The sequence below is a fragment of the Stegodyphus dumicola genome, chromosome 1 (genome assembly GCF_044657685.1).
Source record: "Stegodyphus dumicola isolate Sdum_Otavi_A_Nest chromosome 1, ASM4465768v1".
Taxonomy (NCBI): domain Eukaryota; kingdom Metazoa; phylum Arthropoda; class Arachnida; order Araneae; family Eresidae; genus Stegodyphus; species Stegodyphus dumicola.
In genome coordinates this window covers 187,283,614-187,299,363 of record NC_140768.1, presented here as the reverse complement: position 1 = coordinate 187,299,363, position 15,750 = coordinate 187,283,614, and the positions used below count along the sequence as shown (strand labels likewise).

At 31.0% G+C, this 15,750-nt stretch overlaps 1 protein-coding gene across 1 annotated transcript in view; it reads left to right on the top strand.

Moving 5' to 3' along the window:
- LOC118200712 (solute carrier family 7 member 14-like) overlaps nucleotides 1-15,750 on the top strand; it is a 349,638-nt gene that overhangs the window by 309,750 nt on the left and 24,138 nt on the right. Inside the window, exon 7 of the mRNA XM_085823820.1 lies at nucleotides 9,279-9,475. Coding sequence (XP_085679946.1) covers nucleotides 9,279-9,475 — 197 coding nt within the window. The remainder of the gene's footprint in view (nucleotides 1-9,278; nucleotides 9,476-15,750) is intronic.

Below are 15,750 nucleotides of genomic sequence, written 5' to 3'. Positions count from 1 at the left end.
CTAGGAAACAAACAAACAAATAAACCTCATCCCCCCCCCAAAAAAGGCAGGAAAAAAAAAATAAAAAAAAAAAAAAATAAGTGCAACACCGTTAACAATTTAAACGGAGAATTTAAGGAGACCCAAACAACGGATATGAGCAAATAATTAAGTGGGGAAAAATTAGACCCGAAATTAACTTCGAATTAATTAAAATAAGAAATTGAGATTTATACAATGGAAAAGTAGCTATACAATTAGTCCAAAGGGGCAATTTGCCCAGAAGGGCTATTAATTTCACTTTGTCATTTTGCGTCGATTCACGATAAGCGTTGTTTCACTTTTCAAATTGTCGCCACCAAATATTATCGCCTTGTATTATATTTAAAGAAATTAAATAATGAAGAATCCGCATGAATGTATGTGTGTTTCTCTAGTAATAAAACATGGTACCTAGAGCCATCAAAATTTGAATAACACAATCTTCCACAGAATATTGGCATGTGGAAGAACTAATTTGAATTTGAAATTAGTTTAATTATCGATTTCATATATTGTAACACTTCAATGAGTTTTTGATTAAGAAACTCAACGATTTCAAAGGGAGCAATGGCAACACTGTACAAAAATACATTTTTATCTCCAACGCACGAGAGACTGTAACGGAAATTTTAAAGATATGCTCATTTTAAAATTATTTTGCGATATTGCTGTTAAACTGAATTTTATGGTTTGAGTACGTAGAACATGATATTAACACACAAAACGGTAAAAAACATATATATAATACACAGAAAGTTAAAAAAACGCCTCTTTGGACATAATTTAAAATCTGAAACTTTTAAGTTTTTTTTTTTTTTTTTTGTTAATGATTGATTTGATTATTTTGTTTACATAATAACTAACATTATCATTATCATAAATAATGCTAAAGATTTAGGTTTAAGGAAAAGTTAATTGAATGTTACATCTTTTATTGATTAAGATTACTGAATTAACTTTAATTCAAATAAGTAAGAATTGGTTAAGTTAAAAAAATTCAGGAATAATGTTCTTTTTTGTTTCAAGCAATGTTTATATGTGGATTTGACGAGTTACTGAAAGACGCAATTAAGTCTTTTTTGAGAGGAAGTGTGATTGTTTGATGAACACCACGCATGCGCACTTTAGCCGAACGGCGCGCTTTTTCGCCTCTCTCTCATGTGACACAGAGTCGAGATTATAGAAAGGAATATTACTATAAACGACGTTAAGCGCTGTATGCCAGGGGTATATTGTATTACTAACTCTATGTAAACTGTTTTTGTTTGTGTTGTAGGGGTCATTTTAAGTTTCCAACAGTAATTTTAATTTTTAAACGTGCTTTACTGTCTAGTTTCGTTTCTTACCTACTATTCCCTGCCAGAATAAGTTTTTAGTATCGCATTGCAAAATGAGGTAGAAAGAAGAATTAAAGGAAGGTTTCGCTTACTTCAAGGGAAGAGCTTAGGAGCCCTTAGTGGCGCGTGTTTGCCGTCAGACTGCTTCGTTGCGTAAAGCTACACACGCTTGATCGTATTGTACCTGTCTGCTGATATTCGCCCGTTAATTTAATTAACAACTTCAGCTGATTTCAGTTTAGATTAGCGTTAGATTAGTTTCTTATTTTCTTATCTTTATTCAAAGCCCATGTGGAAGATTTCCTGTAAACCCGAGAAAGGGCCATCTGTATTCTTAGTTTGAGATAATAAATGCTGAGTTTAACCCTTCCCTGGAGTTTGCCGTTTACAGACTTGGACTCAACGATAAGTCGCTACATAGTACAACTAGGTTTTTATGAAGTCAAGCGTAGATAAAGTAGTTAAAAACATTACAGTATTATAACAAAGTGTTCGTTTTGTTAATATGTATGCTATATGAAATGTCTGCATTACGTTATGTTCTCTTAAAATATGTCTAGAACCCACCTTATAAGGTATTTCTCCCGCCTTCTTAGCATGCCTTCATGGTGTAGGGGTCAGCACGCTCGACGCGAATTCGAAAAGTCCGTGGTTCGAGTTCCGGCGAGGGCATTTCTCATTTTTCAGCACTCCTGCTTCGAAATGGCCTAATGTCTCTGCAATCTCTCAACATTTATTGTAGCATTGTTAATTCCCGTCATTTTTGTTCATGTTCTCATGTTCTACCAAAGCCATCGTTACTCTGAGCGGTACGGTACCTTAGGTTCGGAACTACTACTTTAAGGAGTCTCAAGGTCACCTGCCATAGGCACTTCGCTATGTAATATTTGATTATAGGTGGATCTAAGCTGCTCAGTTGGGCAAATACATTCTGATTTTTGTTTATAAAGTTACACGTGCATTTTACTTCTCTCATACCACATAGTCTCGTAGCAAAACTCAAGGGGCCCATAGTTTCGATTGCGTTATTCAAAATTTTACAATCTGTTTCATAGTTTGGCGCGGATTCTTTACTTACGAGCTGCTTACTTTTTATTTTAAAAACTTCTACTTTGCCGTGATAAATTCCCAAATAAATACTACGATGGATATTGAATAGCTAATAAAAGGCATGATTGTGTACAGCTGTCTTATCTTATATCTTAAACATTAATTTACCGTATTTGCTGGCGAATAAGACGCACTTTTTTTCTTTGAAAATAGGTCTAAAAAACGGTGTGCATCTTACACGTCGATATTCACTTTTTTATTACATTCATTTCTGGAAATTTTCTGTATTCGAAGTTATGTGATTTTTTTTTCTTGTTTCCTTGTGGAGGATGGGAATATTACCAGTTACGTAGAGTTCAGTGAAGTTAGTTTAAACGTTCCAGTTTTTGTGAACGACTTTTAAGTGTGTGAAATTTCTACTGTTCAGTTTTCTTAAATTTGTTGGCAAATTATGGCTCAAAAACAACATCGGCATTGCTATAACATAGCATACAAGCTACGTGTGATTGCGTATGCTAAAGAGCATGGAAACAGAGCTGCAAAGCGGCATTTCGTGCACCCTCAACTGAGAAAAATGATAAGAACTTGCTGGAATCAGGAGGAGAATCTAAAAAAAGCAACTCAGAGATTGGGTATCTGCAGAAAGTATTAATTTGTATTTGTATCACTTTATATTTAAACTACTGTAAATTCATTATAATGATCAGTAATAAAGTTTTATCCTTTAAAAATGTGTATAAAAAAGGTGGCGCGTCTTATAGGCCAGTGCATCTTATACGCCGGCAAATATGGTAATTATTGGTTTTGATTAATGTTTGGTAAATTAATAAACTTGCTTTAGAAAAAAATAATTCTGCTGTATTAGACTAAGGAAATTTTGATGAGAGAAGTTATAAGACTAAATTTCTTCGGGAAATTATGCGGTTTAACTGCAAATGCATGTGATTTACCAGGGAGGTGTAATGTAATATGATTTCAAACATTTGTAAAAGGAGGAAATTTTCAATAAATTAATATTGAATTACTCCATTAGTGAAAATAATATGTCACTAAATGAATTTAAAGTTTAATAATTTCTTTTATATTAGCTATTAGTGTTTTTATTAGAAATAAATATATAGAAAGATATGCGACTTTAGAAACAGCAAAAAACTTCTTATCTTCTTCTCTTAATCCTGTCAGAAGCTATATCTAAAGGCCTCTGTAAAGCAAAATTTGGAATTGAATTTAAATTCTACTTTAGATCATATAACAGCTGACAGGTCTTAATGTAAAACCCGAAAGGTAATGAAAAAATTCGAATTTCATTTCAATCTAATCGGTTACGTAATTTAATCTGAAGTACATTTTGCGTATTGTTTACATGAATGAATTGGAAGAACAAAAGTAAAATCTAAAAGTTCCTCAAAATGTCAGGCTGACTTAATGTCGAATGTGGGAGGGAAGAATACATCAAATGTATTAAATCAGAGGAAGCATAAAAAATCGCAAGTAAATCAAAAATAACAGATGAATAAAACCATGTAAATTGATGACAAGCGGAAAATAGACACTGCCTTACAAAAATGATCGGCCCCTATATTTTTTTAAGTAATAGAAAAGCTTTGAAATAAAATAATAAAGGATATTTATCCTTTGAATACATATTTTATTAGCTCTCTCACTGTACAAAATAAATTTGAAAAATTTAAATGGTAAATTTTAAAAATAAGGTTTTAGGAAGCAATGGGAAAAAATATGCCACAAAAGTAATCGTACATTTTCATAATTTCTAATTAAAATCTGCTGAAATAAATAAGAACCAAAATTTTATGGAATTAATTTGAATATAGAAGCTAGGCAAAAATCTAAAAATTATTTGCCTTTATAAAATTCGAATTTTCTTTTGAGAAAGTATTCGTTATTTTAATGTTTTCTTGCAATGGCTCGGTCACGAAAGAAAACATTATTCGAAACCGGCGGATTAGTTATTGATTTGCATAAAAACAAAAGCGAAATCTGTTTAAAAAATGGCCTGTTTACTTAATTTAAGTAATTCTACTGTTTTTTTTTTTTTTTTTTTTTTTTTTTTTTTTTGATATTACGAAGGGTTATAAGAAACATAATCGTATTAAAAAAAGAAGGCCTGGAAGACCCTCTAAGTTATTTGATGGAATGAAATGCTTTATTCGAAAGAATATTAAAAAGAATCGAAGACTAAGTGCTCCTAAACTTATTGCGGAACTTCACGAATTATGTAAAATATGTGTAAATCTAGAAACTGTAAGAAGAGCAATGTGATCTGCAGGATATCATGGGCGAGTACAGAAGAAAATTTTATGTCAGTAAAAGAAAAACGAAATATTCGACTCGTTTTCGCAAAATTCATGAAAGAAAAGACACCCAACTACTGGAAAAAAAAGTTTTCTTTGCCGATGAAAGCAAATTTAATATCTTTCGGCTCAGATCCACAAGTGATGGTGTGGAGAAAACTTAAAGAAGAATTTCAGAAGCAAAACTTAGTACCAAGTGTTAAACACGGAAGAAGGAGGAGTTATGGAGCTATAGCACATTTTCCGGTGTTGGTAATATAGAGTTTGTAAATGGTATTAGGGATCAGTATTAGGGATCAGTAAATACTTCTGACATGCTGAAGCGAATTTTGGCATAAAACTTAATGTGTAAAGTAGTTTCAAATTCTACTAGGGCAATGATCCAAAGCATACTGCGCACATTGTTAGAATTTGACTGTTAGATAAGTGTACAGAAGTAATTCACCACTACAATCGCCAGATCTTAATGGTATAGAACACATTTCGCAAAAACGAGACTCTAAAACTTAAAACCAGAGTATATCTTCGTGGCAGCAACTGAAAGCAGTGATTCAAGATGAGTGTCGTAAAATAAGAATAACTAAACGACTTGTAGAGTCAACGTCCAAAAGATTTAATGAAGTGATCAAGTGTAAAGGTAATCCCGCAAGATATTAAGAAGCAAAACAACGTACATTTTTGTCATTTTTGGCTGTTACTAAAAGTGTTCGTTTATTTTTGTGAGAATATTTTTCCTCATTAAACAAACGGTATTGATTTCTGAATTTAATTTTAATCTTTTCGAAAATTTATTTACTATAAAAAGTGCATAATTTATATATAATCAAAATAAAAGCCTTTCTTTTTGTTTTAATTTATTTTAGTTTTTATATTCATTAAAGACTACAAAAATTTAAAGTGTCCAATCATTTTTGTAAACCACTGTAGATCAAAAGGAATCACACGTGTTTATAGAACAGAAGAAAAATTTTCAAAAAATCATCTTAAAATTTTGAATAAAATGTTATATTATGAATTACTTTCTCAAACAAAACTTTTGTAAACATTCAGAATCATTTTGATCGAAGCATTATATGTTTTAAACACAATCTGCTTTAATTCGTTATTAGTTTTGTTAGTCTATGTTTTTCTAGTTCTTGACTATTTTAGCTTAGGTTTGGTTATTATTGAAAGCAAAGTACTCGAATCAGATTTTTAAAATATTTTTATGTTACAAATGTCTATATCAAAGGTTTTAATTCCAGGGCTCTTTAAATAGATGTCAGAGGATTTATTATTTAGTTTCCTGGTAAGTGTTGTGATTCTAGGCGGTACGGTATTTTTAACTTTTACGCCGTATTTAATTAACCAATCTTTTAGAATGTTGCATTCTACGTGTCAAGAGCTGTTTATAATAGATGCGTTTCTTAATTTGTATTTCTGTTATATTTGTATTTTATTTTGGGTAATATATTTTATTATTATAGCTTATTATTATATCTTATTATTATATCTTTTATAATACATCTTTATTTTGGGTAATAGACATAAATAATAAAATGTTTGATTTAATTTACCAAATTGGTCGTTTTTACGGTATTAATTGTAATCAATAAAACATGTTTTTAACGCCCTGTATTCTGTATCGTTTGGTTTTTATCATTACTTCACTGATAGCTTCTACTCAATAAATTCTTCAAATTTTAATTATTAAGACAGGAAGTGTTATGTTCAGGTAAGTAAAATGTTTTATGGACCTCAAAAATGTTTTCTGGACTCTTTTAAAAGAATTATAAGAAATAAATTATATTTTTTAAATTACCTGACGATTTCCAGTGATCAAATTTTCAAAGGATTTCCTTACTTACAGCATTCAACTCGCAACAATAATCTCCGAGATTTTCAGAAATAATTTAGTGTGATTCTACGTCTCCATGCAAATATATTAGTTACCAACCTAGGAATAAAATAAGAGGCACACACACAAAAAAAAAAAAAAAAGGTTTTTTTTATACTGATACTATTTTGCAAGTAGCAGTTTCTTATTTTTGCGTGCTATAACTTCGAAGAGGTATCATTAAATAGTAATTAGGAAGAATTAAAAAAAAATATATACCGAAATAGACTATCTTTTTCGTACTAATACATTTTATAAATGTCAAGTAGTCCAAGAACATCTCTCAAATCTAATATTTCTTTTCTAAAAAATAAATATGAGATAGATAGAATTTGCATCTCATTGATTCTTATCAAATCTTGAATGCAGCAGAAGATGTTATATTCAAGAAAGCAAGTAAGTTTTAATTAGACTGCAAAATCTTTAATTTAGACAGATATTTGTTTCTTAATATTTACTATAGCAAAAGTAGTAATCTAAATTTACGTTATCACTCTGTAACTATATCGCTTCCGTCTTGTGATTCCATCGGTAAATGCAAATTATCATAAAATATTTTACAGAATTTTTAGATATTAAAAATAACAGGTATTAAAAAGATACATTTCTTCGCACCATCACCAATCTCAGATTTCATTATAGTACATTTATGGGCAGGATAAACTAGCTTTTCCGAAGAAATGAGTTCAGGTTTTAAGAAACTGAAATTCCAGGAAAAGGTATTAAGAACTTTCTCTGTTGAATTTTTAACAACTATATTGAATAGAATAAAGTCAGCTAAATCAGCTACAAAATATCTTAAATAATGATTGCTTTTGATAAATGAAAAATAAGTACCTTCATTCGACAGATTTATTTATTTGTTAGGAGATTTATAAATTTAACAAAATCTGCTAAAAATAAAGAATAGATACTTCCACAGTTTTCCGTGTAAGAATACGTGTAATCAGCGTATTAAATAAACTGGATATCTGTATTTAAATTAGATATAAATAATTAGAATTTCTACGCGTAAACAGAAAAATTAATTAACTAAAAACATATTTATCGGGAATATGTCAATTCAGCATTTTTATTTTCAATATTTCTTCGTTTATATGCTAGTATAGATAGTAAAATAAAAATAAATATAAAATCAGTACTTTTTTCGAAGATACAGTTTTTTTTATCAAGTTAACGCGAAGTATTTTTGCTGGGCGGTCACTCAGTCCCAGAGTTATTGTTCAAAAGACTCACGACTGCTGATAGCTGCTTATTTAGAGTTGCTCAAAGAGCAGAGTAAGCGTTTGTGGAAGGTTCGACAAAAATCGCTTATACGACTTTCAAAATAGGCTTTCCTAAAACTTCCTTTTCCCCCAAAATGGTGAATGTTGTTGGTTGTTGGTATAAATCGAAATTTTTGTTTGCATCCCTAACTCTGTTTGAACTGGCTTGGGAATTCAAATGTCAGTCGATTCAGAATTAAAAGATCTATAACATAATACGTTCAGTAAACACATACATGCGTATTAAGATGCCAAAAATTCAAGTTAAATGAAATTTACAATAAATATGAAATTACGTCTCAAAATGCACTAATCAAACAAATAATTAAATAAATAAACAGAAACAAGTGTGTAGGGTTTATATTTATTTTAACTAACATTTATTTTAAGTTTAAACTATCTTTCCTGTCAAGCCTTACTTTCCCCTGGAATTGCCAATGCCAGAGTATGTAAATTTTAGTAGAACGCGCAAGGATTCAAATTATCAGCGGGAGTATTCTGAGTTAAATAGAAGGGAAACGAGTTCGAAAGTGTGCTTTCTTGCTTCACGAGTGTGGAGCTGGCTAGTTAGAAATTGAAGAACCACGCGTTCCGGCCTGTGTGCTTGCCTCGGCAAATTGTTAATCTTTCAACGTAATATTCAGAGTTTGCTGAATTATCAGCGGTATTTTAGAACGCGGTGAGGTTAGTTACGTTTAGAGAGCCTCGTAGTTAGTCACTTGTTATTATCTCTTTTTAGTTTCTTATTTTTATTTTACCGCCGGGTCGGCGTAGTTTGTGAGCGTCAAGAGCACGCATTTGTAACTTCTAAATTTGAATAAAAGGGATTTAAACCCTTCTCAAGACTTTGGTCTAATTCCAGTTCTCAGCAGTCACCACTTTGTTGCGTGCAGGTTGGAAGCGCGCAACTTTACAAGTGTACAACAACAATAAAATGCATGAAAACCCAAATTGTATCAAATAACCACAAATATTACTTTATGACACTATAGTTGCGTAAACCGGCAGTAGTCTGACTGACAAGGGTGAATAAATGTGATGCAACGTGTTAAAAATAATTTTTAATAAATGTAGCATAAAGTTTCAGATGATAGCTTTTATATCTTTATGCATTTAGATCAGATGAATTTACGGCCATTCCCGTGGTTTAATAAAAAGCCAAAAGTGTGATTTGATTTTTTCGACTATTTTGAAAAATATTTTAATGTGAAAAAATTATCAAAATAATTGGCTATAATTAGCATTAAACGGGTAATTGTAAAACTGGATAAAAATGCGTCGTTTCGATAGTAACAGATTCAATATATCTGAAATGATTATTAATTAATCTTGCAAAACTTAAAAAAATCTTCTAGACTAAAACCTATTCTCATTTTCTACTCATTTTTACTTTTTGAGAATGCAATTCTTGTTGCAGCTCACTCTCATCATACCTTACGAGCAAATTGATGCGGAATCTGCCCTTGTGGAGATGTTTGCGCAAAAAGGAGCTTTTAAATCCAAGTACATTGTGGCTATCGGCGCTCTGGCTGGTCTGACAGTTAGCATGTTCGGATCTATGTTTCCCATGCCCAGAATAGTTTATGCTATGGCAAAAGATGGCCTCATATTTAGGTATGTTGTACTTTACTGTAATATTTTTACCACTGCATGACATTGTGTTTAATAATACAGTAAATTAATTTGCTTTTTAATACTGTAAAATTGTACACATGATGTTATACATTTCTGAATGACACCATTGCATAAGGATGCCTTGTCATAGGAATTGCTAGTATTCTATCACCTCTTAAAACTTGTCCCATTAGTTTTTGAAACGCCATGTTTATACATTAGGGCAAAGAGAAAGACTATAAAGGAAAAGGGATATTGTAAAGGAGTATTAAAGGAAAAGACTATAAAAAGATGCTTTATGTCAATTCTTTAAAGCGAAGTCCAATGAAGGGTAATTTTCTGATAACGTATCGTTATTATGTACTCCAGTGGGATTAACCTTTGTTACAGAGAAAAAAGCAAATTTTTGCACGCGTGTTTCCGGCAAGCGTGAAATGACATGCAATGGGCAGGGCTAGATTAACTATTAAATAGCATAAGCATGCACGCATGTGCTTAGGACGACAAGAAAGGGGCGCTATAAAAAGGTCTTTAGATATTCAGGAAAGGGACACCAAAAAATTTCAAATTGCCGATATTACCATGGAATGCATCTTGCAGCTAAACCAAAGCAGAGAGACAGAGAAAATAGGAACCCAAAACTGGAATGAAGTAACATAAAAACATATGTGGTAGTTCCAGAATCTTTTAAGGGCTCACAGCTTTGGACGTTTTTATCCGAACCTGGCAACATGTGCTTTAAATTACTGACAAACGAGGTCAAGGTTGAAAACATGCCACAACAGACTCTCAAGACCATTATTGGGCTATGGTTGCTAAAATACTAAATAGGCAAGTGACGTTACTCAAATTGCAAGATAATTTACCGAAGCTAAAGGATTTGGCAAATCTAGCTATACTGGAACTGACAGCATGCATAAAAGAGGCCTCTATACAAGAATAACCTGCATTTGGATTCCACTAACTCGACCTGCGAACTTTGCCAGATTGCAATGGTTCAGAAATCATCTGATGGGGATACCACAGAGTGGAGCCGAGTTCTCTACTGAGAAGTCTCGATTTCGTTTGGAAAAAGATTCCAGACGTGCTACAATTTATAAAGAAACCCACACACACAGCCTGAAAACGTTCTTGAAAAATACTAAGGTGGTACTATAATGGTATGCGCGGGCATCATTTGAAATGGTTTCATCAACCTACAAATCTTTCTTTACCAGTGCAACTGTGAATGCTGAAATATGATATTCAAATGCTTACCAGTGCAACTGTGCAACTATTAGTGATGAAATATGCATAACTTTTACACCGCTAACTGGACAGCTATCATGCTTCTAGGCTTTCCAGCTACTGATGTTCAGGTGGTAGAAAGGTCAAATGCCTACGGGACCACAGCCAAAGATCGGACCTGCAGGTCAAATGCAGGACACTTATCGATGAAAAATATCACACAAGTTACGTACAATTCAGTGCAATAAAATTTATATGTCATTCAAGAGCAGGAATATTTCGAAGGTATTAATTCGTGTGAACGTACTTTTTTAATGAAGTACAGTTTAAATGTACAATGTATTCAAGTACTGGAGAAATTCTCCTAAAGTTGCAAAGAGTTAATTAGTGGGAAGAATAAAATGCTATAATACATTTGAATTACATTTTAAATGTTTTTACTCTTAGCTACTATAATGTTCGAGCACATGTGACAGTTTGATTTTTCTTACATTCACAATATAATTTTGTGCTGAATTATCAAAGTTCAGTTTTTTTTTTTTTTTTTTTTTTTTTTTTTTTTTGTTGTTGTTGTTTTTATATATTTATGTCAAGTTGTTTAGGGCTCCAATCGGAAATAACTTCCTCCTAATGGACGATGATGCTCGTCTCCTTTGCGCTGCACTAGAGACCGATTACTTGAGTGCGAAGGAATACGGCGGATGCAGTAACACGCATATTCTTGAGATTTAAATCCGATAGAACATGTGTGAGATTTTTCAATGTGATATTCATTATGAATAATGTCTTGGAAATCCCTGGACGATCCATAAAATCTCTAGAAAACTTACATTTTATACCTTATCACACATTGCCACATCTTTCGTTAGGGATGTACACTGCTCAAAAAAAAAAAAAAAAAAAAAAAAAAAAAAAAAAAAAAAAAAAGGACAGTGCTATATCTCCCGTTCTACTGGGGCGATTCACGAAATTCAAATTGCGTTCTTCATGTCTCGAAAGCGCGACTTAGGACATATATTAGATTTATATATAACACTATTCTAACATAGGTATTTTGACACAAAATCGGACTTTTTCTGAAATAACATACCAATTTTTTTACATATTTCGATTCTACGACTCAAATTACGCCTAAATATGAAATTTTGTAAAATTTGGAGCGAAATTTACGGAGAAATTCACAAATTTATGTTGGCACTTTTTTGTCAGTTTGCGCCAAGAATACTTCACTTGGCGAACTTCTTAATATATGGCAACCTAGTTTCCTTTCCCATGAGAGGAAAAAAAGTCACCATCGTTCCTTTTTTCCAAATAATATTCTTTATATTATATTTTTAATTATTACTTATTATTTTAAGTAATTTTTTCTTTTTCGAATTTCATTTTAATTGTTTAAGTAGCACGTTTTTTTTTTTTTTTTTTTTTTTTTTTTTTTTTTTTTTCGAATAACTGTTTTAAAAATTTCTATTTATCTATTCGAACTGCGTAAATAAAGGTGCAGCGTTTATTTTTTTTAAATAGTTTTCTTTATATATATTTTTCGTCATAGTTATTATTTTAGGTAATTTTTAAATTTTTATACTTTTATTTTAATTGTTTGTGTTGCATTGTCTCTTCAGATAATTGTTTTAAAATTTTCTATTTATTCCTTCGAACTGAGCATTTTAAATATATTTATTAATATCAATTATCCAGAATTTGATTTTATTTATTTGAACTGCGTTTCTTTCGGAAGAATACTTTGTAACCCAGACTACGATGAGTTTGAAAACTGCATACTATATTAAAAGAGAAAATACAGTAAAGCACAGTTTTACACGCCTTTCAATGTTCCGTTCAGAAAAGATATATATAAATAAGAGAGATGTATAACCGACATTTTAACTTAGGATGACTTGCATACACTGCTTTAAACAGTTTTATCATTGTGCCCATTGCTTTACACAATTTTATCCTACATTTGGTTTCTTAAAATGTTATTCATATTTTAGTCAAATATTTTATTTTTGAAATCGCAAGAATCAAATATCATAACACTGAAAATTTTTAAATTAAAAAAATACAAATACTAAATTTTACGAAAAAAATTATTTTTCTTCTCTTTTTCTTTAAGCATTCTGAAAGTATATTAAAAAGTATCCAACTTTTCGAAACATTTTGGTATTTCTGACAATCATTGTAAATAAAGTTATCGTCTTCCATTTCATAAAGGCCCATAAACGGCCGAGCGATAAAGACGCTGATCACAGGTAGTTCGGTCCGAGGTTCGAATCCCGCGAACAGGCTGGTTGCATGGGTGTTTTCGTGGTTTTCCCGATGTGTAACGTGTATACGATCCAGTTTCCCTTAGAAAGTCCTCCACGAAGGCATCCCTCCCTTTAGGCAGATAGCCCTCGTGTGCTTTGCCATAATTAAATAATCCAATCCAATCCAATCCAATCCTTAATTAAATATAATTGATTTGTAACTTCTACTAGAACTGACGTTAAGAATTGAAGTGAAAATAAATAATGACGTGTGCAATCTTGATTAATATAAAATTAATATTTGCACAGAAAAATATTTGCATTCAGACAGAAAGTTTTTTGAAATATTTGCAATTACTTTATAAGAAGGATTTATTAATAACCGTAATAATTACTTATTATATTACTGATGATTAGGAATTAGTTCTTGACAATTACATTCTAAATTAGAATTTTAAGAATTATTAGAATTTTAAATTAGAATAATAAAAATACGCTACGCACAAAAATACATTTTAGGATAAAAAATGAGTTGATTTTTTATGTTTTAAAACTTCTTGAATTCATTTAATAAACATCGTATCCTCGTTGTTAATTGAATTCAGAATGTTGGGTGTCGTTTATATAATTATTCTTACTTGTCCACGGAATCTGCTGACTTATCCAGCCATTAAGTAGCTGCAGATCATTTCTACATAACCATTGAACTTCCATTAATTCAGTCTCTAGAGGGTTGTATATTTATATCATAGTTTGACTTTTATAAAAATGATTATTCTAAATCTTATGTTTCTATAAAAATATACCGTGCTTTAAAAATATGGATGATAGTACCAGCCGCTCTTTCAGCCACTTCAAAAGCATCATTTTGTTTAGAAATAAATTGTGCAGTTAATGTCATAAAATTCAAATAAACATCAAACGAAAATTCTCAGTTTTAGACAATTCGATTTAAACGAAGTAAAGTAGCAGACGATAAAACGCCGAAGGTAAAAATTTACTCTTATTTCAAAAAAAAAAAAAAAGAGATAGAGAGAAATTAAAAAAAATATTAAAAAATTTATTAAAAAAATAGCTTTTCATATAGTATTAATAAATATTTATTACGCATCATTGAGGGAAAAAATGTCATATAATTAATTCTCCGTAAAATTTTACTTGAAATTTAAGGTTAAAAATAGCTGTGGCAATACAGTGTAACAAAAATCCATAGACCACATTTCGCGTTATTATCGCTCAAAAAAAAAAGATGCCAAATTTCAAAACGCGAAAATATGTAAATTTGTGTATATCTTAGAAAATTATGAATAAAAAAGTCTAATTTTTTGCAGATATGCTTAAAAATATACCTACTTTAAGATGATGGTAAAAATTTTATAGGTTATAATTCAAAATTTTCTTCGAAAAATTTATAAAAATTATTTAAAAATAGAAATTTAAAAAATAAAACACAAAAAATGAGTAAATTTTATTTGGAATGAACCTAAATTTCGAAATGTGAGAGAAAAAATCAAAAAAGTTTAATAAAAAAGGAGATATAAATAAATATTTGCCAAATTCAATTAACATTGAGGAGCTAAAATTTTGAGAGCTAATATTTCAAAAACTACTCGTGCGATTTTTCCAAAACTTGGTATTCTGGCATAATTTGAGTCGTAGAATCGAAATATGTAGAAAAATTGGTATGTTATTTCAGAAAAAGTCCGAGTTTGTGTCAAAATACCTATGTTAGAATAGTGCTATATATAAATCTAATATATATCCTAAGTCGCGCTTTCGAGACATAAAGAACGCAATTTGAATTTCGTCAATCGCCCCAGTAGAACGGGAGACATAGCACTGTCCCATTTTTTTTTTTTTTTTTTTTTTTTTTTTGAGCAGTGTACATACCTTATTACTTTTTTAAGGTTAGGAGTCATCACACCTTATTAGTTTTTACAATCTCTAATACAAACTTTTCACAACGTTTTTCTGTCTCTAATACAAAAGTTGTGAAAAAAATGTTTCTCTACACCACTTTATATCACATTTGCCATTTCCTTATTTAAATTTATGTTTTGCAGAAAAAGGGCAATTCTGAATTGTAAACGTACGTTAGGCATGGCAAAAAAGGTCTTCCATGGATTTTCCATGTTCTTAAATGCAAAAACCCATTACACGAATTGTTATAGTAGTTTCTTTAGTTTTTGGTCTTGCACCATGTAAAATATATATTAATTAATTGATTATGTCGCGGATATATAGTTTCTGGTCAACAATAAACTAAAAACTGTAAGATTAAACACAGATCACTTTTTTTCTTTAACCTAATTATTTCTACTTACTGCATTAATAAAATGTTTTAGACGTGTTCAACAAGGACTTTTTGTACTATTAAAGTACTGAGATCTCGGCTTCTCTGTTATATATTTACTAGGAAAGCCCGGCGGTCATACGAAATGACCGCTGTTCTAGATATTATAAATTGTAATTAAAATGATTTGCGCAAAGGTGTGTGCTAATTCAAACTGAATAACCCAGATCAGGCGGCGAGGACGCCCCTTTGCTTACTGCCCTACGGGGTTTCCCCCTTCTACTCGCTTAATTGCTTAAAGTAGAGTGCAATGATGGAAACCACTGGCATTACATTTCTCAAGAGCCACCGCTAGCTCAATAAATAAAGGGGATTTAAATAATAAATGTTAATCCACATTTCAAAGATCTCTTTGTACACAACATTTCTTGTGTAAATCTTTCCATCATTTTTAAGCTCGCCTTGCAGAGGACCATCCATTATTTTTAATTTTACGTCCTTTCTTTCAC